Source organism: Haplochromis burtoni, unplaced genomic scaffold, assembly GCF_018398535.1.
Source record: "Haplochromis burtoni strain Fernald_Lab_line unplaced genomic scaffold, NCSU_Asbu1 Contig_138, whole genome shotgun sequence".
NCBI lineage: Eukaryota > Metazoa > Chordata > Actinopteri > Cichliformes > Cichlidae > Haplochromis > Haplochromis burtoni.
In genome coordinates this window covers 880361-898284 of record NW_024582499.1, presented here as the reverse complement: position 1 = coordinate 898284, position 17924 = coordinate 880361, and the positions used below count along the sequence as shown (strand labels likewise).

General features: G+C 42.1%; 1 protein-coding gene across 1 annotated transcript; it reads right to left on the bottom strand.

Moving 5' to 3' along the window:
- Window positions 1-1038: 1038 nt before the first annotated feature.
- Window positions 1039-17236, bottom strand: LOC102314167 (synaptophysin). The gene is made up of 8 exons (XM_042224445.1): window positions 17112-17236; window positions 11590-11655; window positions 8038-8162; window positions 7561-7759; window positions 7297-7488; window positions 4526-4741; window positions 4080-4160; window positions 1039-3043 (listed from the first exon to the last, which is right to left on the bottom strand). The coding sequence occupies exons 1-7, from the start codon at window positions 17226-17228 to the stop codon at window positions 4095-4097; spliced, it is 981 nt and encodes a 326-aa protein (XP_042080379.1). The 5' UTR covers window positions 17229-17236; the 3' UTR covers window positions 1039-3043; window positions 4080-4094.
- Between the last annotated feature and the right edge of the window lie 688 nt (window positions 17237-17924).

Below are 17924 nucleotides of genomic sequence, written 5' to 3'. Positions count from 1 at the left end.
ATGATATTGTTTTATGATGTTATAAGAAATACTGTTTGCAGAAAGTCATCGCCTTATTTGTCTGATTAGAAGAGAACAGAGCATGCTGGAGTTTTCTGCCCCATCTCAGCAGGAGCAGATAAACAGGGAGCCAAGGTCGTAGCTTAGGCGCCGTGTGAGAGAAAAGCATGTGAATGTTTAGGCTTTTATGATAAGGTGGGGGCACCAGAGGCTATAAGAGTTTGAGCAATGCTCCACCATTTTGAGATCTGAGGCTGTCTGCATACGGTGTCCATCTCCCACGCGTGTGACTATTAAAATCATCGTTTGACTTAACCCGGCCGGACCAGTGTTGTTATTGTGGTTTTTTCTCTTGTCTCCATCCCCAATATTTTGAACCTTAACACTCTGCACCTAGTTGGTGACCTCTGTGCGCCTCAGTACCTGCTGACCCCGTTCTGTGATTTTATGTGGCCTACCACTTCATGGGTGTTGTTCAAAAATCACTTTCACATAATACTGCTATCAGCCTGGAAGTGACTGGAACACATCAGAATCTGAGCAATGTTTCCTGCACCCCGATAAATTTATGCCACAAAGAATTAAGGTAGCACCAAAGACAAAAGGAGGTCCAACAAGGTACTCGCACTTTGAATGATCAGAGTAGAAAGCACTATATAGAAATATTGGTATAAAAGTAGCTGTCCATTTGCCAAGTATCTATTTAAGCGTCTAGTACAGGGGTGGGCAACTCCAGGCCTCGAGTGCTGGTGTCCTGCAGGTTTTAGATCTCACCCTGCGTCAACACATGTGAATCAAATGATTGTTCATTACCAAGCCTCTGGAGAACTTCAAGACATGTTGAGGAGAACATTTAACAATTTGAATCAGCTGTGTTGGATCAAGGACACATCTAAAACCTGCAGGACACCGGCCCTCGAGGCCTGGAGTTGCCTACCCCTGGTCTAGCATGTGCATTTCCCATCTAGTGTCCTTTTCTTCCCAGTTTCATTTCCCCTTCATTTGCTCACTCGACTGTATAAAGACACAAAATCAGACTGAGATGAGTTTGTCGTTTATTGAAACTTTCCATTGAATAAACACAGCAGGGGGAATTGGGTTGGGGATGTCTCCATAGCAACAAGTCACACACATCATCACTGTCAACACCATCGCCATGGTTACTGATGCCGGGTAGACTATTGTGACACAAGAGGACACATCACAGAGGTGGAGAAGAGGATGATGAAGAATAAAGAGGGAGGGTAAAAAAAACAAAACAAGGAAAGAAAGAAAAGTGAATGGAGGAGAATTAAAAACATAAAAGATGAGAGAAAGGATAAAAAGAGCCAATGAAGTGGTATGGACAGGTAATGGTCTCACACACACACAAACACACACGCGCACACACACAGGAAACAGGAAGTAGAATCACACTGATCTTCAGATACTGAACGACACGAGCAGTAAACACGTCACCATGCGGGAGGAAGATACCGACGCTAAAAACAGCTTCACTTTCAAGAAAAACAACCCAAGAAGAAGAAGAAGAGGAAGAAGCATCACTTTTTTATAGACCCAGAACTTTCCAGAAAGACTCGATTGGCTAACAGAAGACAAATTAAAATAAATGTAAAAAACAATTGCAACATTTCAAAGTAGCTCACTGACAGAAGCATCCATCTGAAGATTTAAGCCAATAACTGAGATCAACATGTAAGTCATGGAGGAATCTTAACTGAATTTTGTGCTCGTAATTTTCACATCGCCACCATTTAGAATGGGAAAAGTGAGTTTCCAAGTGGGGAAATTTACCCCCATCAAGGTGGAAAAACTCCAAGAAACCAGTCATCTAAAATTTTGGTCTGCCATTGAGTTGTTGATGCCACAAATGTAGACTCATAGCACAACAACTTGTATCAGGATGTAATCATCAACTGCTGTCCGCATAGAAACCGTTTCCAGGTAAAGATATTTATCGTGTACTGGAAACAGCTGTTGCTTAAAACCTCTGATCTTTGTGAACAAAGCAAAGTCAGAGGCTTTGCAAAGTCAGTCCAAATAATTATCCCATACTTAGTCTTCCATTCATTTGTCTCTTTTTAGGCTCCCCGCCTCCAAAAGCCCACCTTCACTTTCTAATTGGTTTAAATCTGGAAGCCCTTTGAGGGGCAGTGAACTGTACTGCCTGCTCCTGATGGGCGTTTCCGTTGCATCATAGCAGTACATTGAAATCATCAGATTGGTCTTAGCCGAGTTTAGACCCAAAGTAGAAGCCAGTAGAATCAGATCTGGCTTAGTTTTAGTGGCGGTGATCGTCCAGATGGACGTTTCTGCAGCTGTAATGTAACACACAGCAGATCGAAGCTCGGCTGAGCCCATTAAACACACAAACTGTGCAAACTGTAATGACGAGGGGCCATTTTGGATCCAGTTTCCACCGGGCGTCACTGTGATGCTGTAGGCCGGACTGGGTTTTACTATGTGCTCAAATTGACATCACTTCCTGTTTGATATTTACATGCAGCGGGGAGGTGATGTTGGCAGACGCTCTGTTAGTTTGTTTAATGTGGTTCTCATTTTGGTTTAAATCTGATTTTCATTAGATTTTTCTCAGTGTGGACCCAGTCTCAACAGCTTCACGATTGGCTGGTGTGAATCTGGTTTGCTGATGTAAGGAGGCGGGGCATAAAACTTTGGGCAGGGCAGCTCAATAGGAAACAGGAAACATTTCAGTCTATATTATATATCTGTTCATAGTGATATCTATACAACACAAACATACATTCTCTCCACAGATTAATTAATATGAATAACTCTTATCAACATCGTCACTGGTTTCAGGTTTCTATTCGTCACCGATGTCTTGGTGGATTCTTCAAGTTGTGGATTTATTATCTATAACTCTCTTTTTTAGTCATTTACACATCAATTCATTATAGTGAACATCTAACCCCCCCTTTCCCCTCATCCCTCCCCCACCCCACCCATTAACTTTGCAGCCAGGAGTGTCACATTGTGGGTTGGTTGCAAGCGACCCACTGTTGGTTCACTCCGACTTGTCCTGTGAAGGAAAGACAAATGGAAAAACTCTGATTAAATAAATAAAAGCTGCTGGCTTTTTTCAAATGACCTTCATTCACCGACGAGTCTTTTTGAAAAAGCAACATTAACCTTGCGTCAGTGACTAAAAACTAATCCCCATCCTGGAGAAACCAGAAACAAAAATACAATATTTAATCTTTAAAATTTACAGTCAAATCCCTAAAAATAGCGAGAGAAAATAAACGAGGATGACATCTTAGTCCCCCATAGAGCCCCAAACATTTCACAACATTCCTACGCATGAATATGAAGCTTTACATTCATGATTGTTTCAATAAATACACAGCAGATGAACACAGTATTAGCTCACACATTTAAAGATGTGAAAAAACATTCTGATAGAGGTCCTTGGGTTTGGTTGGCAAAACTGCAGTTCCATTAATGGCCACTTGAGGCAGACTCCAAAAATCCCCAGAGACTGCTGTGTTAAAGTGTCCGGCTTCACATCAGTAAAATAAAAATAAAGTAAAAATCATGTTTAGAGCCTGGTACAAAGCCTGAGCATTCATTAAATATATTTTTGGATATTGTGATGGAACAGTGGAGAGCAGACAGGAAATCTAGGAGAAAAATGAGGGGGAAGATGAACAGTAAGTGGCCTTTAGGTGGATTCCACTCTGGACCTTTGTATTAGCCTTATGGTGTATGGGTTACCTACTCAACCTGGTAAACTGAACTGGGACCCTCTTGTATTTTTAACTAAACTGAGAAATATGATGGCTCGATGTGAGGGATGTGCCATCAAGAGGTTTGCTCTTCAGTTTTGGTGAGTGAAATTCTAGTGTTTTATTAGTTTGTTAATAATTGGAAGATATCTGTGTGCATGCTTTGCACCTAGCTGATGTCGTCGTACTGCAACCTCAGTTTTAAATATGGAAACTTCTGACTCCAAGAAACAGAAATTATAGGGCCCAATATACTAAAAGTGATGCTTCAAATTGAACCTTCAACTTAAACGCAGCAAGGAGGCATTCACTAAGCCTCCACAATCTCACCTTCTTCCTGTCAGCTCACATCTGGTTGGAGAAGGAGGTGGGCGCCCCCTGCTGGCCATAGCCCTGACCATACTGCGCTTCCTGGACGACAAAAAATAAAAAATAAAAAAAATACATAGGATGAATTCAGTTTTCTTGATTAATGATCACTTATTTTGTATGTAAAATGTCAGACTCAAAGACTAAAATTCAATCTACAGTCATGGGCAGCAAAGTGTTTCTGTTTTAAACAATTATCATATACATTAATTATCACATATAATGTAATTAACTGACCCATCATCTGAATAGCAGATGTTACAGATGTCTGTTCTGATCAAACAGGTCATCAGGAGATAAATTATGTTTCAACCAAAATCACATCACCGAGTCACAAAGCTTCAGCTAAACTCTTCCCTTGAGGTTCCAGGTTTGACGTTACCAGCATCATCAGTGCGTCTGCTCACCTGGTTGTATCCCTGCTGGCTGTAGTCAGGTTGGTAGCCTCCCTGGTTGCTGGCATACGGGTCTTGCTCATAGGCTCCCTGCTGGCCGTAGGCATCGGGTGCGGCAGGCTTGCTCTCAGGAGGCGGAGCCCGCATGAAGGGAGCGATGATGCCCGTCTCCTTAAAGACGAACCAGAGGTTTCCAACCCACAGGATCAGGTTAATGAAACCAAATGCCTGCAAGAGGAGAAGCTGAGGGTTATCACGTCATTCTCTGTTACCAAATTCAGATTCTGATAGAAGTGCCAAGAGCTGCACTTCCTCCAATGGCCACTTCTGCAAAACCTAGTCAATCCCAATAGACTCCCATGTTAAAATAGCTTAGAACTTTGAAGGTGAATGCATCAGTATTTTTTTTTATATAGCACCGATTCACAACAGTCACCTCAAGGTGACCTCAAGGCAAAAACCCTACAATATTAGAAACAAACCCCAAAAGACAGACGACCTATGAGCACTTGGCCGCTTGGCAACAGTGGGAAGGAAAAACTCCCTTTTGACAGGAAGAATCCGCTGGCAGAACCATCGAGGGCTGCGACAGCTTAGGAGTGAGAAGAGGCAGGCAGGACAAAAGACAGAAATTCACCTGTTTTAGGTGAATGGGGATAACTCGGCCATTTAAAGTATATTATGGCTTTAAGTTTTGCATTATTGGAGTTGAGGCCTCACTGAGTGACTAAATATAGCAAATGCAGTCTTCAGTGCTTTAAGAGTTTCTTTCAGCTCCAAGAGGTTCCCAAATCCACCCTCATTTGATAAAGAACTGATTTTGTTTTCTTTCTTTTTTTAAAATGCCTTCTACCATCCAAAGTACAAACAATAACTGAAAATAAACTGTATTCATTAGCATAAGTTAGCATCCTGATTAATACAAGTAAATCATGGAGGCACCTTGAAATTTAGGGGCATAAAGTTTTTTTTTCTTCACGTATTTAGGTTACAGTAACAGGGAGCAGGGTTGATGGTGAAGACGAAAAGAACAAGATCAAAATCAACATCCTGTGTCACGATCAATCATCTAAAGCAACCGACAGCGCACAAGATAGGTGAAGAGGAGCAGGAGTGACAGAAGGGTAGCAGCAAGAGAGAAAGGGGAGGTTTACAAGATGGTAATGACACCTGCTATACTGTATGGTTTGGAGACAGTGGCACTGACAGCAAGACAGGAGGTCGAGCTGGGTGTGACCAAGATTAGAAAGGAGTCCATCAGAGGGACGGCTCAGGTCGAGCGGTTTGGACACAAAGTCCTAGAGGCAAAGCTGAGAGGGTTTGGGCACGTACACTGATCGACTGGATTTTTAAGATGGAGCTGCTAGGTAGGGGGAAAAGAGGACGACCTCAGAGAAGATCTATGGTTCTAGTGAAAGAGGACATGCAGAGGGTTGATGTGGCGGAGGAGGAGGAGGATGCTATGGATGGGGTCAGATGGAGGAAGATAATCCATTAAAGCGAAAGGTAGAAAGGAAGAGGAGGAAAAGAAGGAGGACAACAAAGTGCGAGTGCCCCGTCAGCAGTTACTTCATCAGTACAAAAACAGCCAAGTGTGAAATCTGTCTTACTTTAAGACAGAATTAAACATTTATGTCACTGACCTGAAACAAGTGAATTTAAACCCATCTTCAATAAACAGAGAGTTTGATCCAGCACAGTTTTCTTTATAATCCGGTGCTAAACGTGTCATTGTTATTTAGTTTATGTCATTTAGTTGACATTATATCTGAAATCTTGCTTCTTTGACATGTTGAATTTTTTTTTTTAATCTCTCATTAATCTTAAGCTCAAGTTGAAGACTACTAGACTTCCTTTTTTAAGACCGCTTCCTCTGTTCTAACTGCTCAAGAGTTCCTCTTGAGGCGCTGTTAAGAGCCAGGTCATTGTTTCCGTGTGGTACTGTCACTCACCACACCAGAGGGGGGCGTTGTTTGTACTCTGTGATGTTTGTGCTATGTAAGTTTCCAGGTGGAGGCTGACCATCGGGGGAAGATGGAATGAGGCCGCTACAAATTGGGACCTGACTAGGCCGGCAGCCCCTCCTGCTTCCTGTTTCCAGCGAGCTGCGTGTTTGGCCCCGTGTGCTGTGTGACTGAGTTTTCCGGGATGAGAAGAGCTAGACTGCAGTGTAAACGGTGTAAAAAGACCTCTAACTGGACATGGTAGCTGTAGGGGTGGGAAGACTTTTCTTTTTAGAACCTTTTTCTCCTGTTTTGGTTAGTGAAGACAGGTAAGAGGCTTGTATTCTCTTTTGTGGTTTTATCACTATAGGTAAGTTAGTTCTGGTTTATTTCTAGTGTGTTTTGTTTGTTGTTTTGGCCATGCCCACCCTGACGCTCATTACCTGTCCAGTTAATAAAACGACTAGTCATTGTAAAGCCGTGGCTGTGTGATTGACTTCTTTGCGATCTTTTTTTGCTTTCCTCGTGTTGCACTCCGGCTCTAGGCCGGTGTGTATCAGACGCCGTCACTTTGGACATGGTCCCGAGAGTCTCTTACCTACTCTGTCATCAGGCGAGTCGTCAGGGTCACACCTTGGCTCATGTGAAAGAAGTCCAATTTCTTTTTACTCGAGTGCTTAAGACTCTCGTGCCCTGGATGACTCAGAACCTACAGACATTTCTCAGTAATATTCTGTGCTTTATAGGGGTCAGTGCTGACATTCTAGTATTGTAGTATCCATGAACTTTCCCCGTCCTATGGCAAGACTCAGATGTGCTCAGGCCCAGTGAAAGTCTTACCACAGAGGTGTTCAATCCAGACATAACCGGGTCGTGGACTTCACGGCAGCTGTTCTCATCCTCTTTACAGGCGGGGATCATAGTGATGACTTCATCCGGGTTGGTCGCGGTCTTTACGTCGGACAGACCTTTGGCCCAGGCTGCCGAACTCACCAGCCACATGAAGGCAAACACTCCGGTGACTCCCAGGTCCTGAAACGGCACAAAGACAGAGTGAGGGAGGTTATTCAGAGGTCAACTGGGAAGTCGGGTGGCTGTACTTACGATCAGTGGGCCCTTGTTGTTCTCCTTGTACTTTTCAAAGAAGAAGACGTAAATGCTGAGAGCCGCCGTAGAGTACAGGAAGGCGAAGACGCCGATGGTGACAAAGAATTCGGCCGAGGAGGAGTAGTCGCCAACCAGGAAAATCGGTTCTTTATTCTCAGACTTACAGGTGGGGGCATGAAAATACTCCTGGTGGAGTCTGACAGAGGAGTTTAAAGTTATTGAAGGTGAAGATAAAGTGAAAAATACAACATTTGGTTCAGACATTGGTGACCAACAAGAACTAATACACAGTTAATAACTTTAGAGCTCCGACAGTCACACCATCTGGTCAAAACACCCCTCAAAGCTTTGGACCCAGGGGTCCTGCCTGAGGAGCATTTATAAATAAAATTGAGCTGAAAGAAGTTTAAACATTTAATTTTTTATTTAATATTTTTTAGCTTCAGAGTTTATGGCGTCTGTGCGTGTTCTGACCTGAAGGGATACTCAAACTCCACTTCTATTTTCAGGTCGCTCTGCGTCCGGTTCTTGCACTCCACCGCAATCTTGAACATCCCGGAATAACTGCCACAGGTGGAGAAGGCGAAGATGGCGAAGAACTGGGGGAGGAAGAAGGAGGAGCAACAACACATCACAAGCATTACTCGCAGCAGTGGTATCCTCCTGTATGTGGCATAGCACAGCATTTTCATCTCACTCCTAAAGTTGTTCCAGGTTCTAATTTCCATTTCCTTTTAGTCTGACCAAAATCCAAAACACGATGTATTCGTGGTTTTGCACAGAGGTCACTCTGTTTGACTCAGACTAGAAAAATAAAAATCATGATTATATCACAAAGAGACTGAAGACTTATTTGCCTCCAAGAGGAGAAGCTGTGTTTTTGTAGAGAAGGTTATTTAGGTTCATTAGGACGGCTTAATTAATTTTTTATTGATAAATAAATAAACTCAGCACTTGCAGGCAGATTTTTACAATTGCTCAAATATTGCACTGACTTTAGCAACACTAAACTGTTACATGCATTTATAGACTCGCTTTAGGATGAAGAAACTGACATGACTGTGTCAACTGACCTTTGACCTGCAAACAGCATCCTCAGTAAAAACAATTTTTCATGGCCGTGACCTTCCTGTGGCTAAAAATTGCTGCTATTTTTTTAAAAATACATATAAATGCAGTTCTGCTGAAGCAGAGGAGGCGCTGGCTCCTGCAGGATGATGACTCATCGTCACGTCTATGTTTAGCGACTCATTGCGAAGCTTTGCATATCAGACAGGAACCGAACCAACAACCGCCTCGGCCTCACAGAGCTGTGCACACTGACTTCAGCGGCCTGATGAAAACAGGCTTCACGTTGAGTCAGCGGGAGGAACTTGGTGACGTTTTTATGTGTGATGTCACTGATTTCCCCACCTGCTACAGAACGTGGAGGAAAGTGAAACCAGGGTCATCATTAAGATGTTCGCAGCCTTGCGTGATTTACATGCAGGAAGATCCAGATTTATTTTCATCGTCTTGTATCCAGGAGTCAAAGTTTAAACTCCTGTATGATGTGGTTTGTAAGGAGGTCTGCAGTTTTTACTAGTTTTTATTTTTTTTAATTTCCAGACCCCTTATAGTCCCCAATCATGGGGCGACCACTCTACCTACTGAGCTATCCCTGCCCTGTGATTGGGGGCAGGGAAAGGGATTTTGTGATTGTTCTGCTTTTACCTGCTGATAACTAAAAACCTGACACTCAGCACACCTACTTTGAACCAGGGTAAATATGTTACTGTGCAAAAGAAAGTGCAAAAAACAAAAAAGTGTGCACATCTAAGAAGAAACAGGCTTGATACCAGACCATTGTTGGAACAAATTGTTGCCAAAAAGATCCCACTTGTGCTCCCGCTTTGCCACTAGTGTCACAACTAGAGTCCCAAAAAGTGTCCCTGCTTTTCTACAGCTGTTGCCACATCTGTAGACACCAGCTGTGATGCTCTTCTAGCCAACACTCAGACACGTGTGAGGACCAGCAGTGAGGCTCAAACAGACGAGTCTTTGATGAACCGCTGCGTCGACTGTCCCCATTTCCCTATAAATTTGCCATAAAACATCCACACAATTCTGAAAATTCACACTTGGTCCTCGCAAGGAGGCTGCACGAACCCACATCCACGTTGCCAAGCAGGGATTGGGCCGTCTGACTGTGACCATCTGCTCAGTCAGTGTGTGGGTGTGCGATATTTAATACCATACATACAGTACTGAGAGCTGAAGCTGTTACATCACTTCCCATCCAGCCTTCGGCATCTCAGTGGAATTTGTGAATAAGCCATTTCCTTGTTGTCTGAAGGTTTAGAAAAGGTTTTATGTTTTCAGACTTGTTTTATAGAGTTGATCTGACAATGTGATACAACATATATATGAAGTTAAGTCAACATGCGCCCTGTCAGCCAGTGTGTGAAGGTCAGCCTGGACTGAGATTTAACAGGGTTTCTTTTGGGACGTCCATCTAACTAAACCCGCACATTTAATCTGAGGTATTGAGGCACACTGGCTGAGACCTCCCATGCTTTATTCCCCATTTCTCTTGGTGAAGCAACCAGTGATCTCCACAGACAGCACTTTCAACAGGATCTGTAATCACTGACGAAGCTATCAGTGTCCGATCTCTCCTACCTGCTAATTAAATCATTAGGACAACCGATCTATGTCTATGCTTGTTTTCAATCTTCACAGATGTCTGTACCTGAGACCCTCTGTTATCAATGTGAGATGTCGAAACTGTTACATACACCACATGAACATCGCTGCTGCTAAAAATATGATCATATTATAAACAAAGAACCACGACCAGAGATTCTTTTGACGAGTCTGGTGTGAAAATGTAAATAAAAGGACGCTAAAGAGCTTGGAAAGAAAAAGCGTCTGGACTTCTTTAAGTTGCTTGAAGACGTTTTACCTCTCATCTGAGAAGCTTCTTCAGTTTCACACCTTGGCTCAAGTGATTAGGTAGAGGATCATCAGGAGGTCCTTTTGTCCCTCTTTGAGGGGGTTGACCCTAGAACTGAAGAAGCTTCTTGGATACGAGGTGAAACGTCTTCAAGCAACTTAAAGTCCAGACGCTTTTTCTTTCCAAGCTCCTTAGACTATGATGACCTGGATGACTGAGAACCTTCACAGACATAAATAAAAGGAGACGTTTTATATGCTAAAGGTTGTTTTGAGCAGATACTTATATCAGATGATGAAATGACTCCTGAAATTTCTCTGAAAATTCATTTTAAGTTGTTTTTTTCCCCCACAGTGAACAATCCTAAATCAGATTAAACGACCAGGAGTACCGGTGCTTGTTTCTGCTACTGTAACATATTTTAAACTATGATACATCCCATGATGCTGAAGCTCACTGAGTTTTTTGTAATGAAAACTTTAATACATCTGAAAAATTCACGAGTATATCTCCTGCACCTATGAAGTTATGAGGTCCCTAAAATGTTTTTAAAAACCCTCCGGACTGAGCTGATGTACGAGGTTTTATCCACAACGAAAAACCAAAAGAAGAGCGAGTTGGGGGGGGGGATTTCAATCTCCCTACAGCGCCCCCTGCTGTGTGGATGCTGGCAATAAAACCAGAAGGTTAGCTCGTTAATAGTAGGAGCTGAATCATACCTGCAGTTAGTGAACTTTTAGCAGCTTAAAGGCTACAAACATAGAATAAAACTGATACAGTAAGATTTTTATGTTTTATTATAAGTTTTTATTACAAGTCATGAATGCGTGCTTTAAATATTAACATTAAAGCTGATCAGCTGTTAAACTGAAGAAAATTATTCGTTCATACATGATCATGGATATGTGTGAATTGTGCTTTCATCTAAGGTGAACCATTACACTCTGATGGTGTATGATGTTTCTGAGCTTTAAACAGGAACGTGAACTCAGCTCCGGGAGTTATACGTCCTTAAAAACTCTGGAGGATACGGTGCATCTGTGCTGTGGTTGCAGGTTTTTGTGGTGCAGCTGTTGGTCTGATGAACTCACCCATTCTAGGACCTTAATGAAGCCCAGAGGAACCTTCAGCACCCTGAACTGACCCTGGGCCACCAGCTGCAGACAGAAAGACACACACTGGTTAATTATGTTCATCCGAGCAGCCTGACGAAAGACGAGCACGCGGATCTCCTGCTGTTCAAGGAGCACTTTCACTCAGGGCCAGAACATCATAAACAGCAGCATCATTTCTGCTAAATGAAACATTTGGAAGAAAACTTTTTCCCCAAAATATTTCCAAACTTTTCTGTACTTTAAAACCATCCTAGAAAAACAAAAACAAGCAAACCAACACCTACAGAGATGCTAGGTGGCAGAGAGGAGGGTCAGCGTGGTTTCATGGACTTATTTCTTTTAACCATCAATGACATGTTTAGACTTTCTATCAAGAGAAACTTTGAGCTCAACTGTTGTTATCAATAATAATGATTCACTGAGAATATTGGCAACATTAAAAAACATTCCCATCATACCGAGTCAGCTGACTTAATGAATGATTCAGACTGCAGGTCTAAAATGCAGACACTGGGAGTGGAGAGGAGACCGTCGTGATAATCTCATCATGCAATAAGAGACAGAATTGATCTGTTTATAACATTTTTGTATGCATGTTATTCACAACTGCACAACAAAGTTTCTTTATTGCAATAATCTGAACAGCTTTTCTTACATTGTAGGAGACGATCTAACTGCACATGGAAACCCGCAGTTTGATGTGTAATAGTCCTTCAGTCTTAATGATCCTTGCATGTGTTTCTGGATGTTAAAATGATTTTCTCACCACTTCATTTCAGCTTTAATGAAAAAAGCTGGACTCATTTTCACTGATCGGGAGAAGATTTGTTGTGCAGGGAAATTTTAAAAGTGTCAGAGAACAACTTTGTTCTGATTCCAGAGCGTTTCAGGGACGTTATTCTACACGCAGGAATGAAGAAAAACTGGCAAATGTTTTTGGATCGTTTGAAAAACGTTTGGAACAATTCAACGAAGAAATCTTCAGAATTAACAGAATTGGATGTGAATGACTTAACAGATTTCAAATGATTTTTGAGACTTTGATAATTATCCAATTACTTGAGAACAAATGCATAAAATTCTTTAAACAGTGCAAAAATCATGGCCAGATTATCTGAAATCATCACCTCTTTTTCTGGGAACACTTTCATGTTTCAGCTTTTTGGCAATGACTCAGTCACTGCTTTGATTATTCTTCATTTATAATGAGTTACACATGTACCTAAACATGAATTATAATGCGTTCAATCTCACAATCCTTCATTTTAAATTGAACTTTAAAATCTTCATTTCAGATTTAAATACACATCAAGCACATCTTGCAAACAGACAGCATCATGCACCGTGTTCAAACAAACAGATCCATTCTTCCTCTCAGATTTCAACCTGCTGCTCGGCTCGTGGGATATTCAACACTCGCATAAAGGTGCCAAGGATAAGGTATTAAACAGGCTTTAGGGATATTATAGTATTACATTCATTACCAAACATAACTGCAGACACACTTATGGCTCAATAAAAGAATAAAAACAAGCAAAAAGTTATTTTTGTAATCAAATACAGTTAATTTCACTTTATTCACTTATTACTTTAAAAGGTTCTGTTTAATAATCAAAGTACTTCCAGTAAATTTTTATTTTATTGTATATTGTGACTTTACATTATAAAGTACCTTGAGACACATGTGGTGAACTGGCACTACTTTATATAAAACCAAAAAAGGGATTGTAAGCTTATTTTATTAGGACTATAACACTGTCTCTGAGGTTGGTTATGACAGGCCACCAATCTGACGCAGGGCTAATGAAAATATAATGAAGTAAAAATGAACAACAATGGAAAAACAGGAATTTATAGAATGCTTTTGCCTTCACTTTATATGCAGACATATTCCAGAAATGAAAGAGTGAAGACTGAAAGATTCAAATGTTGCAGATAACAGTTTAAAGCAGAATAAAAATGCACGAGATCCTTAACCGCAAATAGTAATTAATTAAATGCTGATATTTTAAACTGATGAACACTCAGACGGCGCTGAGGTCGACTCAGACTTCTAGAAGTTTTGCACTGGTCTGCCTGAGCGGGCTCATCTCAGGAGGAGTGATGCCAGAATCTGTTGTTAACATCCAATAAAACCAGCCAGCAGAGCTGAAATGATTGTTTACTGACTGAGACTCTGACAGTAGGAGGGAACATCGTTCAGTTGCTACCTTTCACAGTTAAACTGGAGCTTTATTGAATAAAGGTATTTGTTTACATTCAAAAGAAGCTACAGGAACAGCCAGTAAACACATGAATCTCATGGATAACTGACTGACACGCGACTGACTGTGCGAGACGGGAATTTGCTCCGTCTCCATTGGTGGACGTGCAGTATGGGAAGCTCCACAGGGGACTGAGCCGTCTCCATTCCTGTTCACCTCGTACCTGCGACATCAGAGCTGAATAAACTGATCAGGAAGGCGGGCTCTGTGATTGGCTGCAGAGTGGACACATTTATCCTCACATTTAGCAGACAAACCGCCGATTTCATTTTAAAAAGTGATGCACAGCACAGTAATTTAGTCTCCATGGCAATGTGCCACTCTCCACCATGTTGTGAAGTTCTTTGCTTGGCACTTTGTGCGTTCCTGCTGAAACACCAGCACCATTTAATCGGCAGCTTTAAAATAAAATGGCTTCTCAAACTAGAGTCTGTTCGTCCCACCAGACCAGAATCCCAACCTTTTGCACACCTGCAGGTCATAAAAAAATTCCCCGACTTTGCTTCCCTTCAGGTAAAAAACATTTCTTTCATTATTTTACAGATGTTCCCCATCCAACACAGACCACAGATCAGAGTTCCCAAAGGCTGTGGCACATGGGTGAGCCTCGGGACTTTGTGTCCTGCACCCACCAGTGCTACCCCTCAGCCTCCTAACAGACACAGCTACGGTAACAATTTCAAAATCCTATGTGGCCCTGCTCTCAAGTTTCACCAAGTTTTTCACCTTAAGGTTGAGGTCACCGAGACTCGAACTCGTGAATGGTTGTTAGTAAATGGGCTAATATGTTGCCTCATTCTGCATTCACAAACTTCCATGCTGCTCGCTGCCCGTCAGTGAGACGACAATGCCCCATCAGCCTTTTACAGCCGAGGGGTAAAAAGGTCACAACCTCAGAGGAGGATAACCAGATACTGCAGCCATGCAAACTGCAGTGCCGTCATCTGACCATGTAATCAAGAGCAGAGCTGAAAATATATAAAAGATATGAAATCCATTTCCCACAAATATGAAATTTTGGACAACGTGCTTGAATACCACCTCCACAAACAATAGTGCACTCCTTTGAGATCTAAAATAGACTGCGCAGGATCATAGCCACGGGTTTTGGACTCATTTGTAGCCATCTGGTTGCAGATGGAAAGTGTTTGCTTTCTGGGATGTGGTTAACATGGCACAAAGCTATTTTATTATATTTTTTTCAACCTCAAAACAAGATCTTTTTTGTCAAAAACAAGTGTGAAAATGGTGAACATACACATCCTTCAGCCTTTACCCTTCCTCACCTGGAGAGATTCTTCTTCTGAAGCACATCCCAGCACGCTGAAAAAAAAGACTAGAGTACTGCTAGACTGTTAAATTTAATGCACTGGGAGTATGAATGTGTTTTTAAACCACCATCATGTCAAACACACGCTGTGATGGGCCTGAAAGGTAGCTCAGCTTTACCGGCAAAAAACCCCCAAAAACAGGAGCATCAGCTAGAAATGTGTGAAACTGGACATCTGTACGGCTGCTGTGGTCTGTAATAAAAAGCATTTCTGAGCTCCTGATTTTTTATTTCGTGCATCGTGTGAATATTAAAACATTAAAGGGGACCCATTTTTTTCTCATGTCCAACACCATATTTTTATTGTTGGACACTAGTAGAGTGACTGTGCAAGATTCACAGAGTTCACAATGGTCCTTTTATGAGAAACAATCCAGCCTTATGTGCCTCCCCTTTGACCAAAACTGAATATTTGGTTGGGCCTCTGTGCTGGCAGCCAGAGCAGACCGTATCAGGGATTTCCCCTCTTTATGATACAAACAAGCCAAGAGCAGAAAAAAAAGCCCTCACACCAAATGTTTCAGAGGTTCTCCTTCACAGAGATCATCACATAGGCTCAACTGGCCATATTTAATCAGAGTGTAACATTTATTCATGACAGAGTCAGGAAAACCAAATGTTTCAGTTATATTTTTACATTAAAACATAGAAATCGAGGATTTAAGAGTTTTCTGATTTTAATTGGTTCGTTTTAACCACCACAAGTCCATAAAAAATATTAAAGACGAAACGAGCAGTAACATCTGTAACACTTGTAATAATGCTGCCCCCTGGTGGTGGACATGGTTAAATTCTGCAGTGGGAAACTACAAAAACTGCGTTTAAACGGAGGGACGTAAAATTCTGGAGTTTGTTATGAAGCGTAACACAGAAAACTCAGATATGACATCATTAATTAAATGCAAGCGATCAAAGAGGCCGACAGAAGTCAGCTTTGGACTGAAATCATGTTTGACACAGAGCAGCTTTCATCAGCTTTCCCGGGCTTTTTTCTCCTCTGTAGTTTAAAACAGTAAAAATAAAGCGGCGGTGAAACAACAGCTGGATATGAAATATCGGGCTGTGATAGAAACTAACGGCGAAGCAATGCTGGCTTTTCTCTCGGTCTCCATCTTAAAAGGTAGCTGATGAAGGAGAGGAGGAGAAGGGGTGGGAGGAAGAGGAGGAGCAGCTGAATCATCTGGGTGAACCCGCTTAGACCCGGGTTAAATAACGCGGATCAGGTAGAAGGAAAACGGCGAGAGAAAAACAGATCCGGGCAGACCCGCAACATCATCAGCATCAGCATCCCGAGCAGAGAGGACGCCCTCCCCCTCCCCCCCCGGCTGCCATTTTACAAGCCCAGACACACACACAAACACACACACACACACACAAACAAACACAGCATTTCATCACGGGCGCACGGGGCTGCTGATATTTTCATGTTTGTGCGTTTTTGTTTCGGGCCTCCTGCAGACACCGTGGCGCAGGGATGGAAACCCCAGACAGCCGCTCCTGTTTCCAAACCTCCCGCAGCTACACGCCTCACACGCCACACTTCCCACACACACACACACACACACACACCACAACACACACACACACACACACACACACACACACACACACACACACAACAGTGACTAAATAACACACAACATATGGACCACCATGAAGAACCGAGCCCGGTCCGGAGAGCCTCTCCCCTCCGTCTCTCCATGTCCTCCTCCCGGGCATCCTCCGCCAGCTGTCGGAGCCGCCTCCTGCGGCCGACACGGAGATGCTTTACCGGGAGGCAAAATGCAAACAAATTCCGAACCGAAACACGAACACAACCCGAACCCACAGCTGATCAACCCGCAGCAGACAGGTGAAATATATATATATGTATATAAAAAAAGGCGGATGTGGAGTGTTTGTACCTGATTTACGACGTCCATCCTGCAGAGTGTCGAGAGGACCGAGAAGATCTGGGAGGGGGAAGGCGTGAGGGGGGTTGAGTGGAGGGGCCGGGACTGTGTCTGAGTCCACGACATCATTTTATTTACTATAAAAAAACAAGAACAAAGAAACATTTCAGATTAAAAAAACCAAACATTAAATATGATTATTTAAAAAAAAAAAAAGATTTATTTTATTAAATTAAATTTAGCTTTATGTTCTTGGAGGGGGGGATATTGCGTCATCACGGTAGAAGGTGGTGGTGACGTGCTTGTGATCATGTGACCCAATACGTGACGTATAAGTGTAATCTGTAACGCAGATTTATATTTTTATAACATTAAAACAAAAACCTCAGCTCATAATTTGATTTAACAGTTAATTCAAATAACCATTTAATGCTTGCACAATTTAGGAACCAATATATGTTACAAATATAAGTAGATCTTAATCCTGAATCATTCAGTGGCTTTAATTCAATTTTTGTCAAAGTTTAAATTTCTGACAGACATTCGTATTGCAGTGGCATTCATCCTGGTCCCTCTGTGCCTGTGGGAGCACTCCTATACAAATGTTCCAAAATGAAATTCAGAGTAGACAAGGAACTGTTCCCATCAGTATCCACATGTAGACTGAGGTATAAACAACATCTTTGACTGCATTATGGAGTTTCGATACAACAATAACTACTAATAATTATTTGATGCTAGCCACCTGATCACTTTTGGTTTTATGATACTGCAGCCATCCTGGTGTCAGTCAGAAGTCATGTGAGTCTGATAATGACCACAGTT